Source organism: Callospermophilus lateralis, chromosome 14 (genome assembly GCF_048772815.1).
Source record: "Callospermophilus lateralis isolate mCalLat2 chromosome 14, mCalLat2.hap1, whole genome shotgun sequence".
Lineage (NCBI taxonomy): Eukaryota > Metazoa > Chordata > Mammalia > Rodentia > Sciuridae > Callospermophilus > Callospermophilus lateralis.
This window is the reverse complement of record NC_135318.1, coordinates 21,152,394-21,177,035: the sequence shown is the minus strand read 5'-3', so window position 1 is coordinate 21,177,035 and position 24,642 is coordinate 21,152,394. Positions and strand designations below refer to the sequence as shown.

Sequence of the window (24,642 nt, the reverse complement as noted above, 5' to 3'; positions counted from 1 at the left end):
AGGTGCCAATTTGCTGAGGAGAGAGGCGTGCTATGGCCTAAACACCCAGAACACTGACTACAGCAGCCAGCCATGGAGGTTAGCTCTCCCGTAGAGAGGATGAGCACTAAAGACAGAATCCAAAGAGAGTCAGCAACCATCCAGCAAGGAATAAATGGAACCAAGGGAGACAGCAACGGTAAGAGAAGCCTGGCCTCAGATGTCTCGGGCACTCACTCCAGCTCTACTGGTATTGCCTGTGAGAGAGAGCAAGTCCTTTAAAGTACCTGAGTAGTAATCTGAACTCTGGAAAATAGGGTTGGCGATGCCTATCCTATCCAGCTTGCAGATTTGGGAAGCAGGGAATACAATATAAAGTTAGATTTTTGTTACTAAGCATACAAAAATGGGAAATAAAAGACGAAAATAAGGATGGCCCATAGGGTGATTATAAGGCAGGAGGAGGGAAGCCATCACTCTGACTGGGAGGATACCAAATGAAGATTCCTAGGACATGACACACAAGAGCTGACGGAGGACTATTTGGCCAGCACTCAGTATGTCAACTAGATCCCATTATGCCGAGGAAACAGGGCAAGCTCTGTATAAACAGGTACAATAAACAGTTTAATTAAAAAAAAAAAAAAGACTTGCCAGACATGGTGGTGCATACCTATAATCCCATCAATTCAGGAGGCTGAGGCAGGAGGATCACAAGTTTGAAGCCAGCTTCAGCACCTTAGTCCCTAACAATTTAGCAAGTCCCTGTCTCAAAAATAAAAAGGGCTGGGGATGTATCTCATTGGTAAAGTGCCTCTAGGGTAAATCCCTGGTACCAAAAATAAAAAATAAACAAAATAATGAGAAAAAGACTCAATAAATACATCACAATAATATGCTCTAATAGTTTTCACTCTTTGTCTTAGTTCTCGCAGTTCCAATCTTCACTGTGATGAGTGACATATTATATAACAGGGAAATGCCTTGCTATAATACTCAAGAATCTAGATCATAGGGGAACAAGCTTTTGTGGATAAGCCCCATATTCAGTCTGAACTAGTCAGCTTTCTCTGGATGACATCAGGTCTACACAGACTACCTGGAGAGACAATCATTTATTGCAAGGACACTTGGAAACACAGGGAGAAAGGAAAGCCCTCTTCTGCACTGTGTTCACTCTGATACTAGTTCCCTTGGCTTTGAGATGTATGGTGAGTATTATAAGCAACAAGGAGAGCTGCTCAGTGCTATTCCAGGTAAATCCGGAACTGAGTGACAGCTCAGCTGATGTTTACCTTGCACTTTTACTTTATAGATAGAAGATCTGACTGGGCTTTGGGGTCTTCCGGTAGATGAACTTACATAGGATGAGTTGAGTGGGTTCAGTCTGCTTGGGGGCTCATGGCTGGCTCATCCCCCAACAGTGCAAGCTATCCAACTTAAAACCACCAAAAAGAAAGAAAAAGGGTTGGGTTCTGTCCCACAAAATGTGATTAGGCAGCACTGTGGCTCGATGGACTCCTTCAGTACATCCAGTTTCCTTGGTAACCTAACTATGTACTAAATGGTTTCCATGGCAAAACATGGCTCAGAGTCCAAATAACCAACCTACACATGCAATTTGGAATGTAACTTATTAGTGGGGGGCTGCCCACAGTTAAAAAAAATTAGTAAGCTTAAAAAACAATCTTAGTAACCATATTATGGCATCAAAGCAGAACACCTTGGTGGAGCCCATTTGAAGGGTACCATATCACATAAGGGGCAGAAGAATGGGAGAGCCAAACCTAAAGCTTGCCAGGTTGGGCTACATGACATTGTTTCTGTAACATGCAACATTAAAACAGAGGAGATCTTGATCTGAAAGTAATAGACCAGACAATCACAGAGTAAGTGTGAAGCATTTCTGTGATTCCTAGAAATCTATTCTAAGAACACAAATAAGACTCTCAAACAAAATAAGAAGGTATTCAGCCCACCCTCTGGAACTGTGGATTACCTTCTTTCTCAATTGGGATAGTACTCCCTTTATGGGGCATATGGAAATGTATGGAGATGTATCAAGTGGTCTCAATTACTAAGGAGTTACTTATCCCACAGGCAAGGACCAAGGAAGCCAAATGCCCTGCACTACACTGGACAGAAACACAAAACAAAGCAAGTGTAACATCCACGTGGAATTTGGCACACTATTGGAAAAATTTCCTGATGGGAAAAACGATAAATTTTAATGTATTTCTTGCCATTTGTCCTTTCTTCCTTAAAAATAAAAATAAATAAATATCTAAATAATGTTTTTAAAGAATTTAATTTCTTTGGAGAAGAGAGCATTAGATCATAAAGGTGATAAAATGCAAATGATGTAAAAGAAAGTGAAAAAATTCCTCATTTCAGATCTCTAAAAAGAGCCCAAATTTTTAAATCTGGAATGGGCAAAACCTTTAGAATGTCCTGTTCTGCTCCTAGTCCAATTTTGGGTCTAGTAAAATCTACTGAAATCAGAAAATTTAGTTCATATTTGAACTCAATGGAAAAGTCCCACATTGACTTTACTTAAAATTCCTAGAAATGCTGGAAATTTGATACATGTAATGATTCTGGAAATTAAGATCCAAACTAGGATGAGAATTGATTTACCAGGGGTTAAAACTTCCTAGGCCTGCTAGTTCTGATCAAAAACCCAGATCAGCCTTAATATCTCAGAGTCTGAGCAATGATCCAAACTCACTCCGTAGTTCTAGTCACTTGATATTTTAAGGCCCCTGGATGATACTTAAGGAGCCACTCATGTTTCCCTGTCTGTGAAGTTTGTTCATATTTTTTGCCCATTTTTCTACCCAATTATTTGCCATCTTCTTAATTTTAAAGAGTTTTTCAATCCAAATATGAATCCTGTAATGGTTATTTTAGGTTAGTAACCAGAATTTTTAAAATTTATTTATTTTTATTGGTTCTTCTTGGTTATACATGACAGTATAACTCATTTTGATAAAATTAAACATGCATGAAATATATCTTGTTCTAGTAATTTGTATTTTAAAATGCTCTGGGAATAAGAAATGGCAATCTGGATCTTTGATCAGAGGCATGAATGATCTAATGTAGGAAACGTTGAATACGCACACTGGAATACTTTCAAATATGACTGTAGTGGGAAGTTGATAGAAACAATAGCTAAAAGGAACTTCAACAAGTAAGCTTAAAGAAATAGTTGACTGGGGAGGGGAGGGGGGAGGGGGGGATAGTAGAGGATAGGAAAGGCAGAAGAATACAACAGACACCAAAATGGCAATATGTAAATCAATGGTTGTGCAACTGAAGTGATTCTGCAATCTGTATATGGGGTAAAAATGGGAGTGCATATCCCACTTGAATCAAAGTGTGAAATATGATATATCAAGAACTATTAATGTTTTGAACAACCTACAATAAAAATTAATTAAAAAAAAAAAAGAAATAGTTGACTGACTTCAAAGGACAACATAAAAGTGAAAATAACACAGAAAATGAGAGTAAATATTTGCAAATCATATATCTGATAAGGGTCTAATACCCAGAAAATATTTTTAAAAAACTCTTATAACTCAATAATAAAGAGAAAAATTTAAAAATAGGTGAAAGATCTGAATAGGCATCCCTCCCAAGGAATTCAAAAACACATAAACTAACTTGAATGTTCACAGCAGTATTATTCATGATAGACTAAAAGTGGAAACAGGCATGTCCATCAGCTGATGAATAGATAAATAAAATTTTATATATCTATATGATGGAGGAGAATTCCACCACAGAAAGGAATGAAGCATTGATATATGCTTAAATATGAATGATTCTAAGAGAAAGAAGTCAGTCACCAAAGACTATTCATTGTATGATTAGACTTTATATGAAATATCCAAAATAGGCAAAGCCATGGAGACAGAAAGTAGATTGGTAGTTGCCAGGGGCTGGGAAGGTTGGTGGAAAATGAAGAGCAACTGTTAACTGGAGTGGGATTTCTTTTGGGGGAGTGATGGAAATGTTCTAAAACTGATTTTGGTGATAGCTGTTCAACTCTGTGAATATACTAAAACTACTCAACTGTGCATTTCAATTAGGCAACTGCAAATGGATTACACCTTAATGAAAGTTTTGTTAAGAAAATTAAGAGTAGTCTGAGGCAAAGTAGTAAAGAGCAGGGAAAGAATGACAGAACGCCTTAAACTTAGGGTGAGAATTTCAGATTTCAGCCAGTGTATTTTTCTCTGGGCCTCTAGAGGTAGGGGTCACTAAAACATGAGCAGAAGACAACCTGTAAAAGGTGATGAAAGTCAGGAAAGGAGTAAAATAGGAAGCCAGGATTCTGGCAAGGGAAAGGTGAGACCCAAGTCTGGATTTGATGATTATTGCCTTTGATGATAACTACTTAAAATATGAGCCTGGATTAAAACAGTGAGGGCTGTGATAGAAAGGAGAGGGGTTAGTGTCTAAAGGAACAAGTACTTGGAGGGCATTCTCTTAGCTCTTTCTGCCCTTCCTCTTCTGTCTTTCTATTCTGGCCAACACTTTCCATAAGCCATGTCACACAAGAAAGATCAGAGATTCTCAAAGGTTTAGTGAGTTTAAGAATCACCCAGAGTACTTGATAAAAGCGTAGGTTCCTGAGCCCATCTCCAGAACTCAAGATTCAGAATGTGAGCATCCCTAGAGATCTGATTTCAACCAAATCCCAAGGTTGTACTGATGCAAGTGACACCCAGCCCTGATCTGTTGCCTCCAACACCCTGGCATGCCCTCCAGGGAAGTGGCAGGTAGCACAGAAAAAACAGATCTGGCTTTGAATCCTGATGCTGCCACATATTCAGTGTTGCCCTTTGATGATTACTTAACACCTCTGTGCCATAACATCCCCACGTGTCAGAGGGCCAGTACTTTCTATAGCCAGGGTTATCATGCAGATTGAATAAAGTAATGTTTGTAATGTGCTGTCGCTATTGGGGCTCAGTGGCTTCTGGATTATTTTTGTCTGTGATTCCCATTCTTGGCCAGCTTGCCCACCACTGTGACCAGCAGACATCTCCCTGCTCTCTCAATTAGAAATTTTAGGGAAGGGGTTCTAAATTCAGGGTCAGGGAATCCCTAAAGGGTATGGGATTATATGTCAGGAAGTCTGTGAATCCCCAGAATATGCAAAATGATCTGGGGCAAGGGGGACTATGGATAGTATCATGAGATTCCCCCCAAAACTCAAGAGTTGCTCCTTTATAGAAATTTTCAGTTCCTAATTTCAGATATCTATTCTTCCATTTTTCCCACTAGCTTATGCTAAATGAGTTCAGGTCATTGACGTGACCTAAGGTCTCCATGCTCAGCATCTGAGGGGAGTTTTGAAAAAGAGATCCTTGAACATTTTAAGAGGAGGAGGAAGAAGATAGTGATGCTGGCCGTGATCACAGTAATAAAAACAGCAACTTACCAAGTTCCAAGTGTTTATGACATGCCACGCACATTTCTAAACAGTTCAAACACATTCTTTCATCTAATCCTTGCAAAACTCTTTGAGGGTTGTAGGTGAAGAAACTGAGTTACAGGAGTAACTTACACTACTTCACACAGCTAGAAAGCGGAAGTCAGGGCTCACCTCCAAACCCATCTTACTACCAAGCCATGTCTGAACTAGTGTGTGCCTTGCCTATCACTACATATTTCATCTTTATGGGGAGAGAGGGGCCAGCACAGAGGGTAAAGCAGCCCCTAAGAGAGAGACAAAGATTCCACTTCTGGCTGAACTACATTTACCTTCCGAGGACTGAGAATTTGGGTAAAAGGCAGAACTGGGCTCAGTGCCCTGATAGTCTTCAAGATATGTCAATCTTTGGAACTGAAACTAAAAGGCTGGGAGTAGGGCACTTTCTGATAAGGTTATAAAAAGCAGCCCAAAAATGTAAACACAAAAAACTTCCCTGACCAACCAAACGTGAACGACAGAACTAAGAAATACTTATCTGTAGGATGGAAAGTAGCAAAAAGATCAAAGACACAAATGGAGAAACATACTTTAAATATGGTACCAAGTAGAGACCTGCAGGCTTACTTTCTGAGATTAAGTGAGAACAGGAGGAAGGCAGAAAAGCAGGCTAGCGACAAGGCGCATTGGCTCTGAGTGTCTTGAGTGCTGGAGTTTGGTTGGGGTGGGGGGTGGCAAAAGCAGAGTAACTGGAGAGTCCTGAAGGTCCAAGGCTTGATTTTAACTTCTAATTGTTCTGCATGACAATCTTTAAACATACTAAAGAAAAAGCATCACTACTATGAATGAAGGATTCCCTGAAGCTCATTAGCATAGGTAAAAATAGGCTCTTCAAAGTTCCATAGCCAGATTGGTGCTCAATTGGGGATGATTTTGCCCCAGCCCCCAACCCTCTCTTCTGCCCAGGATAGACAATGTTGAATGTCAAGTCCGAAGGGGTTGGTAGATGCTCCTGACATCTAGTGTGTAGAGGCCAGGGATGTTGCTAAGTGTCTTTGAATAAAAATGAATTATCCCTGCAAAATGAATTATCCAGTCCAAAATGTCAACAATGCCAAGATTGAGAAAGTATGTGGTAGACAAGAGGGATTATACTCTAGTATGTCAGCCAATTTGCACATGTTCAGCTGCCCCACAAAGAATATCATTCATGGAATGTGGAACAGAGATTCCATCAAAAAGTATGTCAGTCATCAATGACTTTGTAAATATCTAGTAAATTTCTTCCAATCTGGTTATTTTACATTTTAATGAATTAATTTTAATTTTATAATTAGAACTCCAATTCACCCTGAAAAAAATTAAAAAATATTACCAATAAGACTAAAGTTCCATTGATCTCTATTGTCAACCCTGCTACAGTCAAACTGTCCAGGTCAAATGGCAGTGCCACTATTTGGGAGGTGTTTGTCTTGGGCAACTTTTTGACCCCCTCTGAATCTTGGTTCCATCATCGATAAAATAGGGACACTGGTAGTAACCAACCTCACAGGGTTGTTGTGAGGACCAAATGAATTAATAGTAAAGCTCCACAACTTCTAAACCAAGGAACGCTAAAGGAAAACTTGTTCTAGCAGCAGCACTCATATCTTTGTGCATCACAAATGTAAAGCTTTTGGGCTGGGGTGGTGGCTCAGTGGTAGAGTGCTCGCCTAGCATGCATAAGGCACTGGGTCCGATCCTCGGCACCACATAAAAACAAACTAATGTATCCACCTAAAACTAAAGATACATAAATAAATAAATATTAAAAAAAAACAAATGAAAAGCTTTTTAAACTTAATGTAAATAAAATGTTCAACCCTAAAAAAAGCTGAACACTTAAAACGTGACAAAAGTGTTCAGTAGCGTTCTAGGATATCCACATATGCCCTTGCATTCTCCTAACTGAAGTAAAAAAAACCAAGGTTTTGATGCTTAGCTTTTTACTTTTTTACTTTTTCTTTATTATACTCTTAGAAAATTTCTGGTATATGATATTATTAACAATAGTCCTCATGCTATATATTAGATATCAAAATTCATTCATTCTGCATAACTGCAAATTTGTAGTCTCTAAACTACTTCTCTCCACTTCCTTGTCCTCTTCAACTCTCTGTTCTCTATTTCAATATACTTGACATTTTAAAAAAGATTCTACATATCAGTAAAATCCTGCAGTATTTTTCTTTCTGTGTATTTCAGTATTTTTCTCTCTTTGTTAAGGTTGACTAATATTCTCTCTCTCTCTCTCTCTCTCTCTCTCTCTCTCTCTTTCTGTATATACCACAATTTCTTCATCTATTCATCAATTGCTAGACATCAAGGTTATTTCTCTACTAAAACACTCCTAACCATTTTGGTTGTTTCCACCATTTGCACTGTACCAGTTTATTTCTTTTAAAAAAGAAGTCTGCACCAGTCATGTTAGCACATGCCTCCTCAATCCTAGCAGCACAGGAGGCTGAGGCAGGTGGATCATGAGTTCAGAGCTGAGGCAAGTGGATCATGAGTTCAGCCTCAGCAAAAGCAAGGTGCTGTCTCTAAATAAAATACAAAATGGGGCTGGGGATGTGGCTCAGTGGTTTAGTGCCCCTGAGTTCAATCTCCAGTACCCCAAAAATAAAATAAAAAAAGAAATATGCAAGAAGTAAATGCATAGTCTCTGGTAAATAACCCTAGCAATAGAAATAAACAAAGACCAAACATCAAAATAACTAGCATCTATACATGAATATTCTGAGGTTTTTTTTTTTATTATTCTAGGTGAACAGAAAAATCTAAAATTTTAAAATGACAATGTCTACAACCTGTTTTTTTTATTTGCAAGGAATTTTATGAAATTATAGTTGATAAATCCTTAAAAGTTTTTAAAAACAGTTTTCCTTAGCTTTAAACACATTAAGTTGGTTATACTAAACTTTGACAAAGTTTAAGTTAGGGAAAAAATACTAGGTCAGAGGAGGAAATGAAAACATGGAAGTGTTATCACCATTTGGTCATAAACTCCTTTTCTCAGAGAAACATGGCTATAAAAATCTGTTCCAGGATGAAAACTTGGCACAAAGCAACTCAATCTTACATCATACTTTTAAAAGATTGGGGTGGAGTAGGGAGGCAAGGATTAAAAGGCGGGAGGGGAAAGTTCTATGCCTGTCGGAAAAAGAAGACTGTCAGTAAAATAAAATTTCCACTGATGTATAGAACTTCTTCAAATTAATGGTCTGGTTCAGCTGAAATCTGGCGAGGAAGTAGATTTCAGACTTTCTTAGGAATGACCTCTATTTTGTCGAAACTGTCTATAAAAGATAATATTCACAGATGGAATGTTCACTCCCTCTTACAGCCCTATTGACAATATTATGTTAACTCATCATCTGTTTTGTTTTCAACCAAAGGCTACTCCATTCATTAAGTCATTAGTGCTGTTAGTAAAAGACAGCGTGTCTGAATTTTAACAAGTACAGAAAAACTCCAATATAATCATTAGCCCTCTATTATGGAACTCAAAATCAGACATACCAGGATCAAATTACATGCTTTCTAATAAAACTTCACACAGTAAAATCTAACAACACTGGTATTAGAACCTTTCCTCCTCCAACAACAGTATAAGGAGTTCCACTTTATATATGAATTTTACACATTAAGAGCCTTAGTCATTACCCACTTAGACCAAACACTTGTAATCAGGAACAAGGCCATTACTTTAGGGACTAAATAATTACCCTTTGAAACCAAGCTGTGGACAAAATACACCATATACTTTTTATGGAGAAGATGAACAACTTCATTTTTAAAACTCGACTGACATACATCCCCTTGTCCACATTCACATTCTGTTCTGAAAACTAAATAAAATACTTTATTCTCACAATAGACCAATTCAGATCACTGTGTCAAGAAATCTACTGACATGAGAAAAGATAGACCACCTGAGAGCCAGGAGTCCTGGGAGAAGTGATGTGAACCACAAAAGCTTTATGGAGGTCAAGGCCAAAACATCAGAGGAAAGCTCCAAAACACTGGTTCAACACCCTGGACTCTTGCTTTTTCTGGGATTCTTCAGTCCCTACTACCAACTAAATTAGGGAACTGGGTGTCTGGGTTGGGCAGTGAGGCATTAGAGAGTGGCAGGGCTCTTCGTGATCTGTCCCACTATGAGACAAAACAACCGGGTTTACAAATTCCTTCCTAACATAGTAATTGTGTTAGCTACTTTGAAAGAAAGAGGTTAAAATGTGCTCTTACTTAAGCAACTATCAATAAATCCAAACAAAGTATTCTTGAAAAAATGATCATTCATTGTATATCCCCTATAAAAATGTTCCTAGTCTGGTGTCTTATGGCACCATGGGGCCTTGGAGTTGACAGAGCAGGCTTACTAACCTATTGTGCACTCAGCATGATCTGAAGACAGAATAAATGATATATGTACGTGTCTAGGCCATACACTTATGTATATATATATGTGTCATTAAAGACTGAATGCTTGTTAAAATTTTCATGTTGAAGCCGTAATGCCCACGTGATGGTAGTAAGAAGCAAGGTCCTTTGGGAGGTAATAAGGTTTAAAAAGGTCATGAGGGTACAGTCCCCACAAGGGGATAAGGATCCTTATAAGAAGAGGAAGACCTACCAGTGCCTTTCTTTGCCATGGGAGGATACAGCAAGAAGGTAGTCATGTGCAGACCAGGAAGGAGGCCATCACCAAATCTGCTGGCACCTTCATCTTAGACTTTCTAGACAATTACAAATGTGAAAAATAAATTTCTGTCATTTAAGTCACCAGTGTATGGTGTTTTGTTATAGAAGTCCAAGCTAACTAAGACAATGTGTGTGTGTGTGTGTGTGTGTGTGTACATACACATCTATGTATATGCATACACACAGCTACAAGTATCATGCACACACATGCATATATACACACATCCTCATGCATCGAGCATATACATAATGTGTACATATATGTATCCGTTTTCAAATGTCTACACACTCTTGGTATTAATAAAAGCGTATTTAAAAAGGCATTATGAAGTCATCAATTATTTAGAATGAAATACAAAAAGTATGACTTTCTTTTTTTTTTAAAGTATGACTTTCATTTCTAGGAGTCTGTGAACTGTTTTTAAAATTATCTTCCACCCCCCAGTATAGTTTGCTCTTGATGAGGTACAGCTCTATGCTTAGAATTGTACCCACCACCCCAATCATGGCACAGAACAGTCCCATAACCCTAAAAATTGCTACTTCTTTGTAGTGGAGCCTTCCTGTCACTTCATATAAAAGGTTTTGACACTAAGAACAGGTCATTACACTTAACAAGGACTGGGATAATTGCCTCACAGTGTCGATGACCAACTGTTTCATAATTTTAAGCCACCTTTTTTTATATCCTGGTTTCTCGTTCCATTGAATATTTGACATAAAAGATTAAAGGGGAAGGGAACTGAAACAAAAGGCTAGGAGCAATTAAAGACCTGGTAGAGGTCAGACTTAAAGACAGTATGAAGAATAAGGTACTAAAATTTGATGACAGATTGAATACAGGTAGGAAAAAAAATATGCTGGGAGAGGCTGAAGAAACACTGGGTTAGACACACTGATGAGTGATCATTTGTGAAGAAAAATAAGGAGCTTTGCTTTTAAGTAACAGAATGATGAGATCAGATTCATGGTGGTTCTTTTCTTTTGGCAGTACTGAGGACTGAACCCAAGAGTGTTGCACCACTAAATATAACCCAGCTTTTTAAATTTATTTTGATTTTTTTAGAATACCAGGGATTGAACTCAGGGGCACTCGACCACTGAGCCACATCCTCAGCCCTATTTTGTATTTTATTTAGAGACAGGGCCTCATTGAGTTGCTTAGCACCTCACTTTTGCTGGGGCTGACTCTGAACTTGTGATCCTCCTGCCTCAGCCTCCCAAGCAGTTCCAATTATAGGTGTGTGCCATTGTGCCCAGCTAAAATTATTTTATTTTTGTGGGGCAGTTATCCCAGTCCTTGTTAAGTGTGATGACCTGTTTTTAATGTCAATACCTTTTACATGAGGTGGCAGGACGGCTTAACTACAAATAGGCACCAATTGTTAGGATGATGGAAATGTTTTTATTTTATTTTATTTTTCTGAAATAGGGTCTCACTAAATTACAGAGGCTGGCCTTGAACTTGCCATCTTCCTGCCTCAGCCTCCTGAGTATCTGGGATTACAGATGTGCACCACCATGCCCTGCCAGATTTGTGTTTTTAAAAAAACCTCTCTCTCTCCCTCCCCTAACCCCTTTCTTTGGAATATAGGAACTAGATGGAAGTGGGGAAGGAGTGGATGCCAGCAAACCAGTCAGTTATCTAGTTAGAGAGAACAATAACTCAGATACGTGATCTCAAAGAACACAAGTTTAATCTAAAAGCACAAGAAGAACTAGAAAGTGTTTCAATAACCATGCAGCTAGAATTTTCCTAGAATACCATTCAGAGGGCGTCCATAATCCCAGTCTTCAATCCTTGTGGAAAAGCAGAACAATTGAAACACAATGCTGGCAGACAACATGGCTGACTAGGCAACCTAGAGATCTTCTGCTACACAATACTTTAAAACAAAGATAGTTACATTCCCCTCAAGTGAAGGGGAATCCCCAAGAGCATCAAACCTTGGCTGGACCCCAAGGTTCAGGTGGCTGGATGGCACACAGGGACATGAGTGTGGTAGGCAAGCAAACATGGCCTGTCCAGCAATGGGGCATAAAAGGAATGACAGGACCTAGGCTCTACTTCAGGAAGATCAATCTGGCAAAAAGTAAGCTATACAGAGGCCTGAAATAAGGTTGGGAGAGGTCATTGTGGAAGCAAAATCAACTGGTGGCTGTTAAGATAGGAAACAATGCAAGAGGAAGGTCAAAATACATGCCTTGGTTTCATGGTCAGAGTCACTAGAAGGATGATTTAAAAAAAAAAAACACTAATGAAAATAAAGAACATAGGAGAATCTGGGGGCAGGGGAGACAGGAACCATTAGATGATAATTTGTACTTTGGATATTAGATTTGAAGCTACACTAATTATTCTAGCATGAGACAGTATAGGAAGCAGCAAAGATGAAGAAATCTTGAACAATGATCCTTAAATGAATTGCAGAAACTGGCTTTAGGCAGGTATGTTGTTCTCACAACTAAACATTTTACTTCTGTGAAGTCCATTGCTCTCATCAGATTTTCAAAGAGGTCTGCGTCAATTTGCTCTTCCTTTAAACATGCATCAATTCTGTGTTCAATCTCTGGTGTTCTGCAGTGTCATTATGATGCATCCAGGTGTCAATTTCTTTTATTTAGCTTGTTTGAAATTCACTGTATTCCTCCCTCTGAGGGCTGGTATCTTCCATCAGATTGGGAACATTTTAGGGCATTTCTTCTTCCATATTCTAAATTCTCTGTTCCTACTTACACTCTGGCACAATGTTTTTGTAACTGCCACTTTACATCTTGGACTCTCCAACAAAGGACATTTTCCTATTTGTGAATAAATACAAGTAAGAAGTGACTGCATAAAATAATAATGATAGTTTAGAGTTTTGCTGCTAAAAAATAATTTTACACTGCAAATCATAAAAATCTCATCTTTGTTATAGGAAAAAACTGCTAAAAACCCTTGAGAGGTTTAGAAGAAAAATGTTAGGCCTGATATTTTAAATGAAGACACAATATATCTTACAGCTTTCAGCTAATCATTATACTGTAGAGAGGTCAGTATTTAAGAGAAATAAGGCACAGAACTGCCTCTAGACAGAAAATAACCCCAAAACTGAACTTAAAGGTCAAGTGAGTTTAAGAAAAAAGTTCCAAAGAGATCAGAGTTATCGCAGATTTACACGTATCTTTCTAAATGCGTATTTTCTAAGAAGCCTAAATAAAAATACTGAGCTATCACTAAGTTAAGCGGCTGGTGAGGTGGGAGTTCTACATGAGAATGTTCCCAAAAATATGATATTTGGGGGCTGATTTTTCTCCCCCAACTAAATTCTGTTCTACTTTTTTTTTTTTTTTTTTTGGTAATATTTCAAAGCCAAGGCTGAGCTCTTGATCTTTTGGGAAGCACAGGCAAAATAAAGGGCCCAGTTCACTAATGAAAACTTGATAAACTTTTCTAAATCCATTCTAAGTCATGAAGAACCCTTTTGGCCTTGCTCCCAGACTAGTAAAACGAACATCTAAAGTCCCTAGAGGCTAAGACATCTCCTTTCCACCAAAACTAAATATGCCTCTCTCCTGACAGCTGGTCGTCTTAGCATATTCTGGACTGTATATTTATCAAAGAGAAAAAAAACTCTCCAGGAGCACATTTATTGTAGGATTATCTGAGTGACTCAAGTAAACATTAGTAAGGCTAAATTAAACCAGGTTTACTATGATGTTCTATTACTTATATCCTGACACAAAATTACCTCAAGAGATTTAGGGGTCTCCCTTTTTGCAACAACTAATAGAGGAATTTTTTAAGACAAGAATTACTTTTTCTTTCAAATTTATCTGTACTCAGTTATATAATTTTTCTAAAATTCTTTTGAGCATTGAACATGAAAATATTCCATTATGTTAAATATTGAGTTCAGTAGTACATTTCAGTAATATAATATATTAGATTTGCTTATTGCATTAAAAACTATTTTATCTGAATTTAATATCCTCACTTATAATTTCTAGTATTATTTTAATTTTCAGCTCCCTTTATCTTTTTGCAGGCTCTTTATTAAGTTTCAGTTTATTCCAGCCTCTGTGGGTTACAGGCTGCCCAAATGTCCTAAGAGGGACACTGTGGCTTAAAAGCAGGGGAAAGGAGGCAGGAGAGGCCATAATAGGGGGAGATGAGAGGTCACAGGAGAACAAAACCACACTCACCATCTCCAGGACTCAGCTGAGGACCCACTTGAACCAAACGAAGTTCCATTTGGTTCCATTTCTCAGAAAAAAGACCAGAGGACCATGAAGGAAACTAACCTGCTGGTGAGTCAAAGGCCCAGCAACAAGAGATGACCATGGAGACCATCTGCCTTTCCTGCACATGGATTTCAGCTATTTGTTCCTGTGAGGAGTCCCATCAGTGAATAATGGGCTGAGCTCTAGTAGGCCCTGGGCAGGGCCAGGTTGGCTAGAGATGGGCTAAAGTTCATTGGCCCTCAACTGATGGAAACAGAGGCCCAACCCTTAAGGAGTTTACAGACCAGGGAGACAGTAAGATAATAAGGGGCACCAACACAAGAGGGAAAATTGTTGTCTTATTCAGGAGGCAGGTGGTGGTGGTCAAGAAGATTCCATGTAGAAAATGGTCATTGAGAAACCTTGAAAGGATACAGGAGAGTCACATTGAGAGCTGCGTACCAGTCCAGTGGGCATTGACAGTTTTGAGCAAGGACATTTCATGATTGGAACTTACTTCAGGAAGAGTATCAGTTCTGTGCTGGAAAGGAATAAACTGGAAGTTAAAACTGGGAGTTGATTGGAAGCTAAACAGGAAGAGATGGGAAGTTAAAAGGCCATCAGGAAATAGGGCAATGAAGGTCTGAGCCAGGTAATGCCAGTAGGAATGATGAAGAATGAAAGACAGCATGAGAAGAGGATTTCTAATACAAAACTACTGGCCAGCTCAGAGTGGGAGGGGTGTGGTGGGTGACTTTGAGGTACAGCGTCTGAGCAGAAGAGAGAAAGAGTATCATAAAAAGAAACAGGGTGCAAAGAAGAAATGTTATTAACTCATTGGGGGAATGATGAATTTAGCTTTAGACATTTTAAACTGGGGGGACAACTGAACATGTGGACATTTGATCATATGACTAGAAAGCAGAAAGGGGAAGTTGGGGGTCATCCATAAAAAAAGTAAGGCCATGAAAATGGCTTGGGAATACAACCAGGGGAAACAATTTAGCATAATTTAATGAATTGAAAAAAGGAAGTAAAGGCAGTAAAAGAACCAGGAAGGGTCTAAGAACACCGTGTTGTGAATGGGGACACACATGCTAGGAACACTATCATGAGGATCATTGAGGAGGGTAGAATGAAAAGTAATGTGAACATTTTAAAGTACTCAACAAATGCATCTTTATTACGGTTACAGAATTATATAATTAATCTCTAGAGAAGCCACATTACATTGGCAGAGCCAGGCTTCCAAAGCTTCCAAAGGTCCCTCTCCACCAAGCCAAAAGAAAATGTCTCCTCCCTCAACCTCTTACAGAATAAGTATTTTCTTCAGTACCCACATAATTCAAGAAGCACTGAGCTTCTGTAGCTCCCTTTACAGAAGAAGAAATAAAGCTCAAAAAGCTTAAGTCACTTGAACCAAGATGGCTGGCCAATCCGTGGAGGGATAGAGGCTTCTGATGCCAAATCTTACTGTGACATTTTTATTAATGAAAAGTTGCAACTTGCAAGTTTGTTCTTATCCCCCCTTGCTATACAATAAACAAATTAAGGCCATGGGCCATATTGCCCGTATGCTGACAGCCTCCAAAGCACCTAGTAAAGGGCCTTACACTTGGCCAATTCTCGCTGGGCTGCTGTGTTTCAGGAAGGAACGCACACATGTCTGCAGTGCGCAGGCCTTGCTAATGGTGAGCATTTATGGGCTGGTAAACTGAGTACTTATTCCAAGGCAGACCGTAACTTAACAACAAAAGTTCTAAAAACAAATTCTGTACTTGTGAAAGATGCCACCTGGTCCGCCTCAGGGGCTGAAGTCGTCTTTTTATGCACTGAGTGGGAACAGCACAGGGAGTGACGATGCTGGCTTTCTTCAAACCACTCCCACCAGCTGGCTGGAGCCAAGAGGGCCCACACCTTGCAGGCAGGGGAGGACTGCATAGTCTCTGATGCCCATTTAACCTTTGGGTTCACTGTGGGAACTGCCAACAGTCTGGGAACAAGGGAAAGGTAGGGCATGTTTAGTGCCAGCTCTGATGGCATAACCTTTAAATTCACAGCTTTTCTGCCAGGAAAAAGAAAAGGCAACTGGTTTAGAAACTATATTTTTCTTTTTCCTAATAGTCAACCAAAATCTACTTTGCATCACTGACTACTAGAGCTCCTTCTTTTCTTTCTCTCTTTCTTTCTTTTTTGTTTTGCATAACTCACAATTTATTATTTTCAGTGAACAGAACTCAGGGGCTAATTCAACTGGATAATTTTGTTTCCTTGAAAAACAAATGTATAAAGCCTGAAATATGTTTATTTCATAAATGTCCCTTGTGCATGAAGAATACAAAGTTCTTCTCAGAACCACTGACTTCACAAGCCATATACATGTGCAGTAGGAGAATGGAAAACAATAGGTATCTCAACACATGGGCAGCAGCCATGTTCAGCAGGGCTGCCACGGGCACCAGACAGCTATTCCTAGACCCTGGATGAACAGAGACTTCAGAAGTGGGACTGCATTTCAGTTTCATCAAATCATAATACACTGGGGAATTTTTTTACCAATAGATCCAACATATGTTCCATTTCTTTGAGATTGTCTAATGTAGGGACATTTGGTGTTCGTGTCTTTAGAAATCTTTAGGATATGACAAATTGATCCTTTTTCTTATGTGTGATGATAAGAATCAAAGTCTTTTTCTTTTCCAATTTCTGGCACTAATTAATGTGAGTATAATGTCCTTACCCACTGCAGAGACAAGCTGGGGAAGATGTTAATAGATAGACCAGAACAGGGTTCCTCCCAGTTCAAGATCTCTGTCTCTGCCTGGAAGCTGTGACATGGGAACGCAAGCCTTCTCCTGATAATTTTTATCAATGTGGATTAGGCTACTGGTCCTCCTGCTGCACAGGGCTTGGAACTTCCTAGACAGAGCCATGGCAGAAGTCAAAAGAAGCACAAACTTCAGTGAAGGCAAGAGGTGGGCATCAGCTTTGGGCAATTACACATGGGATATGTTTCCCATGACGCCTAAAAGAACTTTCCACATCTGAGTCTATAACTAATGCTTGGATAGCAGAGAGTTGACCAGATAGTATGAGACCCAGGTAACAGAACAGAGCTTAACACTATCAAAGATGGTACCAACCCCTCTTGACTCAGTTCTTAAAATCTATCCCATGGCCAAGACCTTCCTGAAATGTCATTACTTCTGTTCTATGCTCTGGACTCTACATTACAGTACTTCCCCTTTATCCATGGGGAATGTGTTCTAAGACCCTCAGTAGAATGCCTGAAACTGCAGACAGTACCAAACCCTAAATGTACTATGCTTTTTCCTATGCATACATACTTGTGATAAAGTTTAATAAGACACACTAAGAAATTAACAACATGACAACTTTTATAGCTTGAGTTACAACAAACTATGACAAATTTCCTTTTCCTTCTTCACAATTTCACAAATAGAAGATTTTTAAAATTGTAGATCTTAGCTAGCAATCTTAGCATACAGCTTTTTAATTCTTTTTTTCTTTTTCTTTTTCTTTTTTTTTTTTTTTTTTGAGAACTTTCACCTTTTTTTCTTTTTGGCATCTCTGAATTGCTGGTGTCACTACTCTTAAACTTTGGGGCCGCTATTAATTAAAATAAGGGCTGCTTGAACACATCCACTGATACCATAATAGCCAATCTGGTAACCAAGATACTATTAAGTGATTAACAAGTAGGTAGCATATACTGCATAAAAACGCTGGACAAAGGAATGATTCACATACAAAACTGAACAGAACTGAGCAGTATGGCACAAAATTTCATTATGCTACTGAGAGTGTTGTACAAGTTAAAACTTGTAAGTTGTTCATTTCTAGAACTTTCTAGTTAATATTTTCAGATCATAGTTGACCACAGGTAACTGAAACCCCAGAAAGTGAAACTGCAGATAAGGGGAAACTGCTACAATAACTTAAGCAAATATGTAAGCCCTTACAAAGTTGGACCCTAAGCTTACTACTTTCTATTTTACCCCTTCTCTAAAAATCTCATTTTGAAAACCTTTATTTAAGAATACTAAGAACTTTGGGTTGTTTACTTTGATATTACAAGTACAGTTATACCAATTGAAGTTGTGTCAACCAGGAAAAGTTTAAGACCTTTCCTTTTAGTTCAGCACTTTCCAATTTTTTTTTGTGTGTGAGAAATACTTAGGAACCTATAAAGCTGCCCATGAGGCCATTGTTACCATGCACCACAGTTACGCAAGGCATTAAACGACGGACAAGACTCGTTTCATACTCTAGTACTAGTTTGCAGTTTAGCAAAAGATTTTTAAAATGTATGTCACAAACTAAAGCAATGTGGGTAGATTATAAGATTAATATAAATTCAGTGTTACAAAGGGCTCCAGGGAAGGCTAGATTAATTGTGCTCAGGGAAAATGGTTCGTAGAGACAGCATTTGAATAAGGATTAGAAAATGTATATTTCAATAAGAAGAGCAGGTTAGAGAAGGGCCTTGTACATGGAAGAAACAGCTTTAGCAGAAGGCACAGAGGCAAGAGAGTAGAAGAGAACTAGAAAACTTCAAATGAGCCTGGCTAAAAAGGACAGTCTTTTTGAGGGGAAGTAACAGACAATTGATCTGGAAAGATATGCGGTAGCCATTTCTTAACATAAAAAAGAGGGAGAACATATTGAAAGGTAGATTTTAAAAATAAGAAAAATGACTTTTATAATATGTCCTTTCTTACTAATTTATCTCATTGTATCTAAATATTTTTAGAGTAAGAATACTTTATTAGCGGGTTTATTGGCAAACGAGGTATAGTATCTTTAAAGAAAAATAATCTGGCTGTTGGCAAAAATGTTTTCCTGGGTTGGAAATTTCTTGCTTGTGGACTAATTAATGAATCTGTTCATTTCCCCTGCATCTTGAGATTGTTTCATTAACTTTCTTTTCTCATCACCAAAACATTCTCTTAATTTAACTCATTAATGAGGTTGGGTGCTTGGTGCACACCTGTAATCCCAGCAGTTCAGGAAGCTGAGACAGGAGGATCATGAGTTCAAAGCCAGCTTCAGCAAAGGTGAAGTGCTAAACAACTCAGTGAGACCCTGTCTCTAAACGGAATACAAAATCGGCCTTGGATGTGGCTCAGTAGATGAGTGAGTGTCCCCGAGTTCAATCTTCGGTACCCCCACCCCCTAAAAAAAGAACATACTGAGAAGTTCCTGGAGAACTAGTATTTGCTCACTTATTTACCAATCTTCTCCTTTTCTGCCCCAGCTTGTCCCTGCCAAATACTTGCTCACTCATTCTCCTGCTATGAACTGTATCAGTAATAATAATAACACTAATAGCTACTATTTGCTCAGTGTTTGCTAGACTGCCAGGCACTGCAGTTAATGCTTTATGAACAGTATTTAAGATAATCCTCAAAACAACATTATGAAATAGGTATTATTATCCCTATTTTATGATGGAGGAAACAAGCTCAGAGATGTTGAATACTTAGCTAACTGGTGAGTGGCAGAACCTGGGTTTAAACCAGATATGCCTGACTCCAGACCCCTAACCTCATCCCACTTTACTGCACTGCCTCCAGCAGCCCATCCATGGCTTCTTACTAACATGGGTCAGTATTTTCAATTCAAAACCAAACAATCATTAAGCACCTGCTACTGTAAAATCCTGTTTTGATGCTGTGAGATATATAAATGAACAAGAGCGTGCCTGTAGATTATTGATCTTTATAATCTCCCACATTTAGGCATAAGCAGCCATATCATATCAGTAAGATGGGATATCCATGAGTCATAACTTAGAGCAGCTAAGGTCAGAGCGGGTGGAAATGGTTCAGTATATGAATGTTGAATGGTGACCACATCTACTCACAGACAGAAATCAGTCAACCCTGACTAAATGACTTACAGAGAACTTTAATAACACATTTCAGTCAGAGTCTATAAAAACTCTCTTTGCTGATGAAAAATCTGTCCCGTCAGAAGTTCCCAACCAAATCTGCTTATAATCCATTTTCAATGAACCTCAGCTTCCTTTGAAGTAGAATAAGCTTCTAAAGCATTTAGCCAACAATAAGCACATTGTGAAGCCTGTCCTTATAAAACTCAATACCGATGAGTAAAGTCACTGGTTAGAACACAAGTGAGATAGCAACTACTTCTACCATGTAGTTGAACATTAGATAAAATTATATACAACCATTTTTTTTAAAAAGAAATAATCAAAAATCATCTTTTTAAATTATCTAACTCCATTATCCCCTCTGTATGAGAATGGAGCCCAGGACCTCATGCATGCTAGGCAAGTGCTTAGCACTGAACTACATTCCTAGCCCTTTTTAATTTTATTTTGAGACAGTGTCTCACAAAATTGCCCAGGCTGGCCTTGAACTTGTGATCCTCCTGCCTCAGCCTCCTAAGTAGCTGAGGTTACAGAAATATACCACCATGCCCAACTTAAAACTATCTGCTTTTAATACTACCTTTACTAATTTCTGAATGAACTGCTTAATTTTTTAAAGCAACTAGTTTTGTTTTACAAATAACTCTAATGATTACATGTAAAGTCAAGTCAGATATTGTTTAGAAGTCCTCTTTAGGTTACAACTATTTGAACTCTAAGGGACACTTGGAGGAAGTCACAATTTTGGACTCTACCTACTTTTCTCTCAAGTATCTGTAGGCACAATATTCATACAACGAATACAATAAGACTCATTAAAATACTACAGTTGCATACTCTTCAATCAAAACAACTAATGCAATAAGTCTTTAAGGAATCAAAGGTTAATAAAGAGAGATAATTTTAAGAGCTCATAAGTGGCAAAAGAGAGTGAAACACACTGGTTAGCAAATAGAAGCATCAGGCTACATAACTTTAATGACCCTGACACTTACTGTTCAATTCGGGGTGACAAGTACAGCTTTGGATACACCTGGGTGGCTTCAGCGTCCTCAAAACTGACAGAAAGGAGGGCCACATCTTCTCCAGGATCTTCATTTACATCCTTAGATAGGAAGTGAAAAAGACAACATCATGAGCACCTGCTCTCTGAATATCATCTCACAGTCCCCTGGCACTGAAGCTGTGGTTGTGAGTTCCCCATATTCCAACTGAGCAGCTCAGCACATCCTTTCCCACATACCTCATAACTTTTTTGGAGTGATGGCTCTCAAACTTTCTGCCCAAAGCCTGCCACCATTGGAGAACAAGACCCCCACCTATTTCACTCATTCCCACATTCCAGGTAGAGGAGAGGAGCAAATCCGGCATTAACAAAGAATTGGACAAAAAACCATAATTAACAAATTGTAGTAAACATATTGCTATAAACATGCTTTATAGCCTAAAACATGAACAAAAGGTTACAATACCCAGTAATCTTATTATTTCTACCTTTACAGTATTTTGTAAGTTATTTAAATAGCAGAAATTCCCAGGAAGCATCACCCTGAAGTTTATCACCATAAAAGCAAACAGCAGGGGAGCTAGGTACACATGTACTTCAGCAAAGTGACCATAGATGATTGACAGGGGAACCACAAACACACACATATTTTCTAATTTTTTTTTATGGTGCTGAAGATCAATCCAGGGCCTTGCTCATGCTTGGCAGGTGCTTTACCAATGAACTACATCTCCAGCCCAAGACACATATCTTTAAATGGCTAGTTATAAGAATCTTAAAGGACAAAACATTTTTGATCCAAATATGTTTATTATTGATCAATGTGCCAACGCACACTTGGACCACCACAAGCTAAACCGATAATGATAAAGCTAAACTTCCTATAAGTTTTAATTAAAGAGGGAGAATAATAGCAATTGAGTATCATAACCAATTTAAGCCAACACTGTTGTACTGATGAAGTCTCCTGAATCAGAGCTGTGCAACTTATAACTACATGCATGGTTTTATGATTACTGCCAAGCACCAAGTGGCTGCCAGGGTTCTGAGTAAGATACCGAACTGTATGTTGATTTTAATTTGTGTATACAGAGCTTTAGCAACCCTTAATAACTTGGTAGAGACCTCAATTCGAATATAAAAATTTTAAATACTTAATAGAATTGTTCACCTTCCACCCACAGAGATCAGAAAGAATTGATCTGTATTTCTGGATCAGTTTACCAGTCCTCAGGCAGGTAGGTTCAGCAGCTATACCAGGCAGGAGGTCCCAACCTGGATTTTAAGATGGGCTGCCCCTAAACATTGAGAACTTCAGACACAATGTCCTTCATCTGTCTAAAACCCCAGCCCTTCTTTCCTTGCAGCCTGGGAAGTTGGTCAGCACACTCACCTGACTCAGCTCTGACATGGTCAGTCTCCTTGCTCTGCCTCCTGCTGTGCCCATAAGATACACACGTGTGACATGTATACACAGGGACAAGGACCATAAAGTCTCTCCCATCCTAAAAACTAGAACTTTTAAAAAGGCAGCATCCTGGACTTTCTCAAGTCCCCCAGATTCTCTTGTCTTTCTCCTAGAAAGAGTTGTCTTTGCTCCCTGACCCCCTCAGGCCTGAGCCCACTACATCATGGGAAGAGCCCAATGACTCTACCACTTTGAGATTTCCAAGGGTACCCACTAAACACAGCAGAGTTCCTCTGTCCTTTCTTACTTGATATTCCACACAGTATTTGGCAAGGATGATCACTTGCCTCTAGAGACTCTTTTTTAAAATTTTTTTTTCCTTCTGAAAAATGATATTCTGGTCTTTTCCTACTTCTTTGGCTGCCTTTCCTTCAGTTTCCATTCTTTATTTTTTAACTTCTTAAATTTTTTCAATTACAAAAATTAGGCTGGTTTTAACAAGTCAAGCCATATATAAGTTTATAAAGAAAAAGTTCTTCCACACTCACCTCACCGACCACTTTTCAAGGTAAGCAGTATTAACCATGTGTAGGTCAGTTGTCTGTGCTCATAAAAACTTACATGTAAATAGCTCTTTAATCTTCTGTTTTGTTTTCCCTAATGGAGTTATATTGTACACATTGTTCTACCAACTGCTTTCTAAATAGCCACATGACATTCTGTGGCATGGATTTCAGACTTTCAGGGTGTCTGCAATTCTTAGCCCCTTAAGAGCGTTACAATAAATACTCCTGTGTGTATTTGTATGTATGTATCCTTCTATTTCTTAATCAACAACTAAAACTGAGCTCTTTGGATTAAAGATTATATGAACATTTTATATTTCAGTAGAATCTAAAACAATTATTTTCTGAAAAATTTGCAGGAATTCACATTTGGCACCATAAATTTCAGTATCAGTATGAGATAGTTTAATCTCCTTCATCTTGAAAACTAGAAAACACTGGCCATTATTATTTAGATTTAGTATTGGAAATCTGAGACCTGGAAAATGGTATTACAATTTAGATTCAAGAATGAGGCTGAACAACTTTTCACATGTTTCTTGGACACTGAAATTTCTTCTGTAAATTTCCTCATCAAGTTCATTACCTATTTTTAATATATGTGTTATTTTATTGTTATTTAGTAGGCTTATTAGCCCTTTACAAACACAGCTATTACAAATACTCTTTCTCAGTCTAGCTTTTGACTTTTTACTTTGGGGGCTCTCTGTCATTACAAAAAATTAGATTTTGGGGACTCAGGTTGTGGCTTAGTGGTACAGCGCTTGCCTAGCACGTGTGAGGCACTGGGTTCGATCCTCAGCACCACATAAAAAAATAAATAAAATTGTGTCCATCTACAACTTAAAAAAAACTATTAAAAATTATTAGATTCTTACAGAGTTGAATGTGGTCAATAACCCTGAGGTTATATAACTATTTCTCTAGTTTTTCATCTACCATTATTTTAATTTTATATGTAGATATGTAATACCTTCTTACATAAGAAGCACCACTTTGGGTTTTTATTTGGTTTTGGCATTTTTTCCCCCCAAACTGAGGGAGAAAATGGAGAAGTTTCCTTATGGAAGGTCGAGGCTGAAGACTATGGTGACAAATTGGCAACTCCTGTAAAAACACACTTCAAAAATCCAGGGGCCACTAAAATCCACTCTCCCCTCCTCTCTCCCTGACCGCCCCCACCCCCCGCCTTTTTTTTTGGTACCAGGGATTGAAGCCAGGGGATGAGCCACATCCCCAGCATATCCCCAGCATCAGCACCACACCCTGCCCTTTTTCTTTTCTTTCTTTCTTCTTCTTCTTCTTCTTCTTCTTTTTTTTTTTTTTTTTTTGGTTTAATTTTGAGACAGGGTCTCACTAAATCACAAA

At 38.5% G+C, this 24,642-nt stretch overlaps 1 protein-coding gene across 1 annotated transcript in view; it reads right to left on the bottom strand.

Annotated features, from left to right (window-relative positions):
• The window catches only part of Babam2 (BRISC and BRCA1 A complex member 2), a 392,625-nt gene that overhangs the window by 155,544 nt on the left and 212,439 nt on the right, over positions 1–24,642 (bottom strand). The window contains exon 7 of the mRNA XM_076832846.2: positions 21,290–21,399. Within this exon, the coding sequence (XP_076688961.1) occupies positions 21,290–21,399 (110 nt within the window). The remainder of the gene's footprint in view (positions 1–21,289; positions 21,400–24,642) is intronic.